Genomic DNA, 10,745 nt, shown 5'->3' with positions numbered 1-10,745 from the left:
GGCGAGGCGCTGCACCACAGCTCCTTGTTTCCCTCACATCCAGGGTACTGCTGGAGGCTGGGGGCTCACCCTCACACCCCAGCACAGGAAAACGCTCCAGGATGGTCTGGGATGAGCCACAGCTCAGCCCCATCCTGGCGGGATGCATGGATTCATGGATCAGCTGCCTTGCTCTGCCCCTTCCTCATGCCCCCAGCGTGGTGCAGCACCCATGGACACGGAGCATCCCCACATCCTTAGGGACAGGACGCTGCTGACGGGCTCTTCCCACACATTTCCATCCTCTTTTCTGTCCTGCCCTTCTCCAGCAGCTGTGCTGCTCCCAGGGAGATCGGAGCTGCTCCTCCCAGAGATGCTGCCCCTGCTCCGGGGCAGATCAGAGCCTTTCCTGCCAGAGATGCTGCCCCTGTTCCCGGGGAGATGGGAGCCCTTCCTCCCAGAGATTCTGCCCCTTTTCCCGGGGGGATCGGAGCTGCTCCTCCCGGAGATGCTGCCCCTGCTCCCAGGGAGATCGGAGCTGCTCCTCCCGGAGATGCTGCCCCTCCTCCTGGCTCCTTCCCGGTGCCGTTCCCACCTGTGGGTCCTGCTCCGAGCTGCTGACTCACAGCAGCACCGAGAGCAGCCCTCGGAACTGGGCAGAGGGGAAGCAGAAGGTGCTGGGTTTACAAATCCTGCAGCGGGGCTGGAATTAAATCTGGCCATGGGTTTCCATGAAGGGCAGCTCTGTGGAGGCATCCCAGACACTCCAGCTCTTCCCTGAACTTCAGGGAAGCCACAGCATCGCCATTCCCAGCAGGCAAAGGCGAACACAGACTTTAGGAACACCAGCTACCCAAATTTTTGAGGTGAAACCAAAGCCCATCTGAGGAATTTGAGGAGAGGAAACACTGACATCCCCTTGCTGGGACCTCCTCAGTGCTTTTCCCAGCTGGAAAGCTGGACACACACCCCTCCAGCAGCATCCAACACCCCTTCCCTCCTTTCTCTTTCTTGTTGGATAAATTTCCCGTCTCCTCTGTACCATTTAATTAAAAGTTAACACACGCTTTTTAAAGTGGAGCCCACTAAGCAAGCGCTTTGTTAGAGCTTAATTATATCCCTGCTCGGTGCTGCGAGAGAACATCTCCGGGGCCAGCAGGAAAGTCCTTGAGGAAGCTCACATCTCTGCCTCCCCCATTTCCCAGAGCTCCAGCAGCTCCTGGAGATGGCTCCGATAAACCTGACCCTGTAAACGCACCAACATCCCACAGAGAGACCCTGGCTGAGGCTGGAGCTGGTGGCCCTGAGCCACCACAGCCACCCTGGTCCCCTGATGCAGACATGGCTTTGCCATCGGGTGCCCCCTGTGCCACCCCAACGCACAGTCTGGGCTTAAAATCTTCCCTCTCTGCCAGACAGCTGAGTTTTAAGTGCTGGGTGTCCATCAGGGTGCTGGATTTTGGGAGGGGTGATGGCCATGAACAGCCCCAGCACCTCTGCTTGCACCAGGGATGTGGAGTGAGTGGCCCAGGAGCACATCCCTCATCACTGGGAGCCCTCCACTCAGTGGAGGGGCAGTGATGCCGGACGTGGATTCTGCAAAAACACCCCATGTGCAGCATTTGGGGAAAAAAGAGGGGTGAAAATATCCAAGGAAAAGGAAGGGAGTGGTGCTCTGCTGGCTGGGCTCTGTCCCCAGCCTCTGTGTTAGCAGCACGTCCCCAAAACACAGCCACAACCCCTCGGGGGGCATCACTGTGCCCTCAGGGGCAAACCCTCGGTGTAAAGGGGGTTATACAGGATTGGTGCCATCACAAGGGCATAAAATGTGTCTCCACCAGGCACCCACCTGCCCAGCACAGGGCCCAGTGCTGCCAACATGGTCCTGGGGGTCTGAGAGCCCTGCCCACCTCAGAGTCTCGTGCTGGAAAAGCCCTGTGCTGGGATCACTACTGTTTCCCACATTCCCTGTGTGTTGGAGAGCCGCCCTTCCCGGCAGGAAAAGCCCGGCTTTGGTTGCCACCTGACCAGCCCTGCCCACTCGCCAGGGCACAGCAAGGACTGGGCTGCCCAAGCTGAGAGCCTGGCAGGGCAAGGGCTCAGCTGCACCTCCTCTGATCTCGCCACGGGGGGATTTGGGGAGCCCTCGCTCTGTGCTGGGGGGCTGTGACCTGTCCCTGTCACCAGAGAGGGTCTGGTGGCCCCTCCAGTGCTGGTACCCCACACCCCACATCCCCTGGATGCAGCAGATCACAGAGAGGGAGGAAGAGGAGGAGGAAAAGGAGGAAGAACAACAACTCCCAGTGACTGGACTGGCCACCCTGGCACCCCCAGAGCAGGATGTCCCCGTGTCCCATCCCTGTGGGCTCCCTGGGGTGCTGGTTCCCCTTTAATTTGCTACCAGCTCTGCTGGCCCGGCGCCCTCCAGGTGAGCTCACCTCTTTGGGTTGCTGCTTTCCGGCTTGCTGCTGGGTCAACAGCTGCAGGTGAAGCTGCTCCTGTTGCTTCTTGTAGTATTCCTGCAGCTGGGAAGGGGAGAGAGCAACGGGATCAGCAGTGGAACCACCCCGATCCCACCTCACCACCTCGATCCCACCTCACCAGCCCGCGCCCAGCACCGAGGCTCTGCCACAGCCATGCCAGCTCCTGGCACTGTGTCACCAGGGCAGGCTCCCTGTGTCACCTGGTGCAGGGTGGGATGGAAAGGACCCACTGGAGGAGCCAGAGCAGCAGAGGAACCCCATTCCCAAGGGCTCTGGATCCCCATGGCCCTTGAACCCCCCAAACACCACCAATGCCCACCCTGCTGTTTATTTTAATGCCAACCCGCTGGCCCTTGAGAGAAAAGCAGGCTGGGCTGCTCTGGCACATCCCAGAGCATTTCAGGGTGGGGAAACCCCAGTTTTGGCATGGTGGGACCCCAAAACACCCCTGGCAAGCACTGTGAGAGCCAGGGAGGTCCCAGCTGGGAAGGGCCAGGAGCAGCCACAACCGCTGGTCTGTGAGAGCTGGGGTTCAGCCCTGCAGGCAAAACAGCCCCTCAAATCAAAGCAGAGGCCTTTGCTGGGCCACAAAAGAGGGATAAACCCTCGAGGAGCCACTGGAGAGGGTCCCAGTGTCCACAAGCAATGTTGGGACCTGCCGGCATCGCCGCCAGCTCTCGCCCTGGCCCCTAAATAAACTGTGGGTGATGGATTTGCTGCATGCAGGGAGCGGGGAAAAGGCACGGGGAGGTCAGCGAGACCCCCCAGCCCCCTCCCAGCCTCGAAGGGGCTCAGGAATGTCCCTGTGGATGCCGGGAAGCCTTTATCAGCTCGGGGCTGCCAGCAGCGAGTCGCTGTTTGTGTCGGAGAACAGGTTTGGAGGGGCTGGGTGTTTACCCCCGAGCCAGCCCGAGCCAGGGCGCAGCGGCGTGGCCGGGCTGGGAGCAGGAACATTGGGTCAGGGGTGAGAGGTGTGATGTTTGGTTTGCTGCCGGTGGAGAATGTGAGCTATTCCGGCCTGGGTTGTTTAATTTGCAGTCAAACGTGTTTCTTTATCCGGCTCCAAAGAGGCTTGTGGAAGGACCCACCCAGGGTAGTGTTTACCCTTTGTTCTTTCCCTGGGGCCAACCTTGAATCCTTATCAGCCTGTTTGGAGTAAACAGGTACTGGAGGCAGGAGGAAGGGTGTGGAGGATGCTTGTGGGGTTTCTCCCTCTCTCCCAGCCGGTGGAAGCTGTTTACCCAAGCAGACCTATTTTGTTTCGGAGTGGAAATCTCTTTTTTTTTTCCTTCTCCTTTTTCTTCCCTCCCCATCCGACTAAAATATCTGGGAAAGCCAGGAGCATCCATCCCCACACCGGCTTTTCCCAGGAGCTGGGCAGCCCCAAATCAGCCCTTGAGGAGGAATTTTCTGGATTTTAAAACCCCGGCTCAGGGTGGCGGCATCAGCACTGTCAGCACCTGCAGCTCTTTTCATCCCTGGACGTGCTGGGAATCCCAAAGGAAATATGTGGAGAGCAGAAGGAGGAAAGAACCCATTTTTCTGCCTCCAACAAATTCCAGCATTCCCAGACCCCAGAGGGAATTCCCTGGGCGGATTCAGCCCCGGTGCAGCGTTACCTGTTGCAGCATTATCGCCTGCTGCTGCTGCAGGAGGGCCTGGAGCTGGGGCGGGGAGAGGATCTGCTGCATCTGCTGTGGCGTGATCATCTGCGGGGACATCATGGCCACGGACACGGGGACCTGCGGCAGCAAGGACACGTCACCACTGCCAGCCCCGACCTGCAGAACTCACCCCAAACACCAACAGCGCCTCCCCCAGAGCATCTCCACATCCCCCATCCCTGTGTCACCTTTGGATGAAGCCCAGGTCCGTTCCCTGGGACGTGGCAATGGCAGGGAGATGCCCCACGGTGCCGCTGGCACCAGGATGAAGCTTCCTGAACCATGAGCTCCCCTCCAAGCTGAGGGCTCTCCTTTAAATGCAGCTTACTGGGGGAACAGGACATCAAACCACAGCTCCCTCCCCTGCTGGGAGCATGGGAAGGGTGGAGGGAAACACCAGGGAAGTGGGAAGATACCGATCACCCAAATAACTCCGCAGAGCAGAGCACCGAGGAAGAGGTTACGGGGTTCTCCACAGACACATCAAAGCTTTACCTCCAGCTGACACCAGTAACTCCCGTCACTCCCGTGCCAAGAGGAGGGAGGGCCGAGGGAACCTGCCAGCCCCTGCCTTTGGTTATCAAAACATGGATCCACACTCCCGGCACAGCTCCGGGGAAGGTGTCGGTGATGGATCCCAGCCCTGCTGGGTCCTGCCCAGGTGGAGCAATGCCCGGATGGAGCCATCAAGAGCTGCCTTGTGCCAGCTTTTCACCGATCCCACCAACCCAAAGCTCTTCCTGAGGCTCTGGGCAGAGTTAGGGCCACGCTGGAATTTAATGACCCTCCTGGATGCTCCCTTTTCCTGGAAAAGCAAGTAAGAATTGCTGGGCAGGAGCCACCAGCAGCCACAGAATCTTCCAGGGGATCCCAGGAAGAGGGAACAGCTCCCTGGCGTGTGGGATGAGGCAGAGCACAAGGCGGGCTCCAGCTGCAAGCCAAGGACCCGGTTCTGATCCAAACTAAACAACTCCTCATCCCAGGATCTCAGGAACTCAAAGAGCAGAGAAACCCAGCAAAGTCCCACTGAGAGTCTGGTTCCTGCCAGCCCTCCCATGCCCCCAGTCATGCTCAGACTGCCCAGTCTGGACCCCTTCCAGCCGCTCCAGTGAGGACGAGACCACAGGGCGGCCCTGTGCAGTCCCTCCCGTCCGTGGTGCGTGTCCAGCTGACCTTCAAGGGAGATTGCAGAGCCTTATCTATTTACTCAGGCATTCTGCTGCAGGGAGGTGTCGGACACGGGGCCAGCTCTGTTTGTCACCGACGTTTCCCCCTCCAGCCACCTCTGTGGCAGAGTTATTGATTAATTCCTCCGAGTTCCCACCCAAGGGCTGGAGCTCAGGAATGAGCCCCAGCGCCCTGCAAGGCTCCAGCACCCACCAGAGAGCCCCCGTGGCACCAGCACCCAGGGAGGAGTGGCTGGTTGGGCACCCAGGTGCTCGCAGCCAGTGTGCCAAGCCCTGGGTGAAACCAGCCCCGAGGGAGGAGCGGCTGGTTGGGCACCCAGGTGCTCGCAGCCAGCTGTGCCAAGCCCTGGGTGAACATCTGGGCAGGAGGGGAAGCTGGCGAGGAGAGCGAGGTGCGCGCCCAGGAGCGCTGCTAATTTCCCTCCGCCAATTCATCAGCCGGCAGCGTGCTCGGAATGAGAGCCCCTAATTAATTGCTCCTCCACATCCCCCATAGCCCGGGCGGGCTCCCCACCCCCTCCCGCGGCCCCTCGAACACGTTTGCTGGCATTTTCAAATCGGAGGCATCCTAATTACCGGAGAGTTATAACACCTTCCATTTCTCGCCCAGCGGACTGACACCCTGTCAAGAGCAAAGAGAATTGCCAGAGGTTTTGACAACACTAATTGCCCCTATAATCTAAAAACACAAAGGAGAGGCGATTAGTCGAGAGGGCCCCAGCTCTCGATCCGACACGAGGTTTTCACAATGTTACAAGAAAACAAAAGTGACGCTTTTTAGAGTTTGATGGCTGCTAACAAAAGCAGAATTATATTTTCATACAACCTTTGTCTGCATTAAATGGCTTTTTTTTTCTCCCCCCCCACCCTCCAGCGCTCGGATGTGGAGCTGACACGGAGAAATGGTGGTGGATCTGTGTGGGGGTGAGGTGGGAATGGGGTGAACTTGAGAGGGGCACCCGGGCTCTGCTGCTTCCTTGATTCCCGTGAAAAATTTCCCCACGGCATGGAAAATGCTCCTCTCCCAGTTAAGGTTTCCAGGGAAAGCAGGATCTTTTAGTAAAAGAGGAAATGCCCACTTCCAGTCGGTTTTGCTCCCGTTCATCCCACACCCCGGTGCCGGGAATGTTCCAGCATTGCCTTGACCCCAGTGGGGGCCAGCAAACCCCAGTGCTGGGGGTTCTTTGTCCCGAGCTCTGGTGACAGTGCCAGCTGCCTCTGTTGGGGACAGGGAGAGCTGCTGCTCCGAGAAAACAAAATGGGGATGGAAATGGGGTTGGAAATGTCCATCTCGACCTGCTAAAAGCCCCACAGGGGCACACCCCAGGAGGGTGACAGCACAGCAAGGCCTTGGGACACCCCACACCAGCAGCCAGAGCAGCGGTGTGCAGGGAGCAAGGCCAGCCTGGCATCCCTGGATAACAGCGGGATCTGGGCAGCAACTGCCTCAAAATCTGGGATGCCAGTGGTCAACAACGTGAGAGCTGAACGGTGCTGGGCAGAGCAGCACAGGGGGTGTGAGGGGTGAGTGTCACCCCATGGCACCAGAGCAGCACAGGGGCAGTGAGGGGTGAGTGTCACCCCATGGCACCAGAGCAGCAACGGGGCTGTGAGGGGTGAGTGTCACCCCTGCACACAGAGCAGCACAGGGGGCGTGAGGGGTGAGTGTCACCCCCGCACCCAGAGCAGCACAGGGGGCGTGAGGGGTGAGTGTCACCCCCGCACCCAGAGCAGCACAGGGGGCGTGAGGGGTGAGTGTCACCCCCGCACCCAGAGCAGCACAGGGGGCGTGAGGGGTGAGTGTCACCCCCGCACCCAGAGCAGCACAGGGGGCGTGAGGGGTGAGTGTCACCCCCGCACCCAGAGCAGCACAGGGGGCGTGAGGGGTGAGTGTCACCCCCGCACCCAGAGCAGCACAGGGGGCGTGAGGGGTGAGTGTCACCCCCGCACCCAGAGCAGCACAGGGGGCGTGAGGGGTGAGTGTCACCCCCGCACCCAGAGCAGCACAGGGGGCGTGAGGGGTGAGTGTCACCCCCGCACCCAGAGCAGCACAGGGGGCGTGAGGGGTGAGTGTCACCCCCGCACCCAGAGCAGCACAGGGGGCGTGAGGGGTGAGTGTCACCCCCGCACCCAGAGCAGCACAGGGGGCGTGAGGGGTGAGTGTCACCCCCGCACCCAGAGCAGCACAGGGGGCGTGAGGGGTGAGTGTCACCCCCGCACCCAGAGCAGCACAGGGGGCGTGAGGGGTGAGTGTCACCCCCGCACCCAGAGCAGCACAGGGGGCGTGAGGGGTGAGTGTCACCCGGCTGCCGCCACCCCCAGGCACCGGAGCAGCCGGGAAATGTCCTCTCAGCCAGCACAGCCCTCGGGAAGCAGGTCCCGGCAGCAGCCCCGGAGCAGCAGCAGCAGCAGCGGCTGGGGACCAGCCCGACGCGTCACGAGCTGGCATCTGCCAGACACCGAGTCAGGAAGGGGTTGACTCACGCCTTGGCCGGCTGCCACCCCACAGAAACTGCTTACTAACAGCTCCGGCTGCTCCCAGAAACACCCGGCGCTGCTCTGGCCGGCCAGCGGCATCTCCAGGGGCTGCTTTTCCAGTCGGGCCCGGCGGCAATCCCTGCGTGCCAAAGGACGGGGCGGGAGCAGCAGGCGGTGGGTGGAAAAGCAGGCAGGTATTCCAGGGAATATTCCCTCCCTGAGCCAAAGCTGGCTGAGGGAAGCAGGACTTGGCTGTGTGGAACGAGGCAGGATGGAGAGCGAGGCTCTTGAGAAATTTTTCCTGGATTTTTTTTTTGGGGTTGTTTTTACGGGAAGCGGATTGAACTCCCAGGCGCGAGGCGGAGCGGGGAAAGCCGCGGCCTGGTGGCCTTGGCTCGCAGCGCCGCGGGGTTGTCGTCAGAGGGATGGTGCCCTCCTGACCCCGGGGACAGCTGGCTTGGCACGGCCTGGGGACATCCTCCGTCAGCCTCCAAACATCCCTGCTCCGGCTGTCACCTCCTGCCGTGCCGTCACCCAGGCCGGGAGGTCACCGCAGGAGCCACCGCGTCCCCAAGGGCCGCACGTCACCGCCGCTACGGGAAGGGGCAGCTCCTGGTCCACGCCTCAGCCACACAGCCCAGAACTCATCCCCCCGTCTCTGCGGGCTCTGGGATCAGCGGGATGAAGCGCCCCTCTCTCTCCAGAGGGTGCTCCGGGCTGCCCATCCCTGCTCTGATCCAATCCTGGGGTTTAACTCCCAATTAGAACCATCAAAACCCACGTTTGTGCTGTTTTTCCTAATTAACCACTCTTTTCAAATCCAAACCCAACAGAAACAAACCGAGGAGGCTGGGAATAGAAAGGGGGAAACAACCACTGAGAGCAGCTTCAGTTGTGCTGTTTTAGGGGCAGGGGATGAGCAAACCCCACCCCAGAGCACCCAATCCTCGAAGGAGAAGAGCAACTCCAGCCCCCCAGGCACATCCCAGCCTCCCTTCCTGCACTCAGCATCCCTGGGTGAGCTCCAAGATCCAGCTGGCTCAGACAGCCTGGGAGTGCTCCCCGTGCCAGGCAGTGATGCCACTGACACCGAGGTGACCCCAGCCATGGCTTATAAACCCCGAGGGGTGGCACAGGACCACCCAAACGCTGCTGTGCCCCCTCTGGACCTCACCGGGGAGGGATGGGACAATGGACTAAAATCTACCCAAGATCAGAGGAGAAATGAAGCTCAGCCCCACGTGCCAGGCTGGCTTTTGAGGCTGTGGGTGCTTTTAGGAGCAATTTTAGGAACACTCTGAACAGCCCCAGCACCAAAGGCTTGAGTGCCCTGGGTGGGGTGGCAGCAGGGTGGGCAGGTGAGGGGACACCAGCATGGAGGACACCAGGCCCTGATGTTCAGCTTCATGTAAAGAAAAGGAGGAATCAATCCCCAGCATGTTCAGCCCAACGTGTACCCTCGTTAGTGCATCCTCATTAGTGCATCCTCATTAGCACAGCCTTCCCGCTGGGGAGGCCCCAGTCACACCTGGCTGGGCTCCAGTCACTGCTTGGGGGCAGTGGCAGCAGAGGTGACAGTGCTGAGACCCCTCCTCAGAGAGCCCCTGTCCCCCAGCACCACCCGGGCAGGGTGCCCACGTGCCCTCATGGGCATGGGGTGCTGGCACAGCTCTCACACCGATGAATCTGCAGGGATTGAAGTGACTTTGCCCCTCTGTAACCCAAAATGCCAATCCCAGAGTGGCACGGTGGCAGTGGCTCTGGGCTGGCAGCTCTGTTTTAAGGGCAGTTCCTGCTGCTGTCCCTTTCCTGCTGCTGCTGCTGTCCCTTTTGCCCAAAGCCACTGTGGGTGTTTAATTTTATTAATTGGATTGTGGCACTGGAGCAGCAGATAGTTCCAGTCACCAGCCAGGTTTGGGTGGAGCCAAGTGCATGATCCCACCCGGAATCAATCCAGGAACGTGTCCAGATGGATTTGATGGTGATCCAGGAGGTGCTCAGCACCTCACACAAGCGACCACCATGAAAGCCGATTGTTTTTAGGGGTGTTTGCCTAGAAAAAGTGATGAGTTCCTTCAAGTTTTTTACAGGGATGAAGGTGTTTCACTGGGAATCACAGAAAAAGAGGGAAAACCCAGTAGGAATGGATAAAATGCACTTGTGAAACACACAGGCACAAGAGAGCCATGCCCAGCACTGGGGGCTTTGGGAAGGAGCAGGGGGATGGACAGGGATGCTCCAAGTTCAGATGGAAAAACGTCGGCGCAAGCCCAGACGGATGGGCTGCTGGATTTCTTTTCCCAGAGAGGGAACGCAGAAGGGCTGGTATTGATCTGTCTTCATTACCCATTTCACTCAAGTTTCAAATCAACAAAATACACTTTTCCGCTCCGCTGCCCTCCCCGCTGCAGCAGACAAAAGAAAAGCAATTTCCCGCAGTTTGCTCCAAACTCCTCTCCTCCCTTCCCCGGGCGCCCTCCTGCCCCTCTCCCCTTCCAGCCAGTTGATCCCAACAAGGGATCCAAGGACACCCAAAGAAGGCACCCAAAGAGGGCACCCAAAGAGGGCACCCAAAGAGGGCACCCTGTCCTTCCCAGGTGCCTCCAAGCCAGCACTGACAACTCAGGGTGCTGCCTTCCCAACACCTCCTTCCGTGGGCTTTGCTGGATCCCAGCAGGATCCCAGTGGGATCTGCTGCTCCCACCATCCCAGGATGGCAATGCCCTGCGAACCATCAACACCAAAAGCCCCCAAAAGCAACATTTTGTCAGTGCCCCACCAAGTTTCCCAGAGTTTTATAGTTGTAAAGAAATAAACCTCTTTTCAAATGTTTTAGAACACCCAAAAGTGGGGGGTTTGGGTTTTTCCCTTTCCTGCAGCTGTAACTGGAGTGACAACGTGAGACTCTCCACACACACCTCCAGGCATCTGTGGGCAGAGGATCCCGCATCCAA

At 59.4% G+C, this 10,745-nt stretch overlaps 1 protein-coding gene across 1 annotated transcript in view; it reads right to left on the bottom strand.

Annotated features, from left to right (window-relative positions):
* FOXP4 (forkhead box P4) overlaps window positions 1–10,745 on the bottom strand; it is a 37,701-nt gene that overhangs the window by 16,767 nt on the left and 10,189 nt on the right. The window contains exons 3-4 of the mRNA XM_017727151.1: window positions 4,082–4,204; window positions 2,418–2,504 (exon numbers count right to left, since the gene is read on the bottom strand). Of these exons, the coding sequence (XP_017582640.1) occupies window positions 2,418–2,504; window positions 4,082–4,204 (210 nt within the window). The remainder of the gene's footprint in view (window positions 1–2,417; window positions 2,505–4,081; window positions 4,205–10,745) is intronic.

This window comes from Corvus brachyrhynchos, unplaced genomic scaffold (genome assembly GCF_000691975.1).
Source record: "Corvus brachyrhynchos isolate BGI_N302 unplaced genomic scaffold, ASM69197v1 scaffold72, whole genome shotgun sequence".
NCBI lineage: Eukaryota > Metazoa > Chordata > Aves > Passeriformes > Corvidae > Corvus > Corvus brachyrhynchos.
Note: the sequence above shows the minus strand (reverse complement) of the source record. Positions and strands in the feature narration are given on the sequence as shown.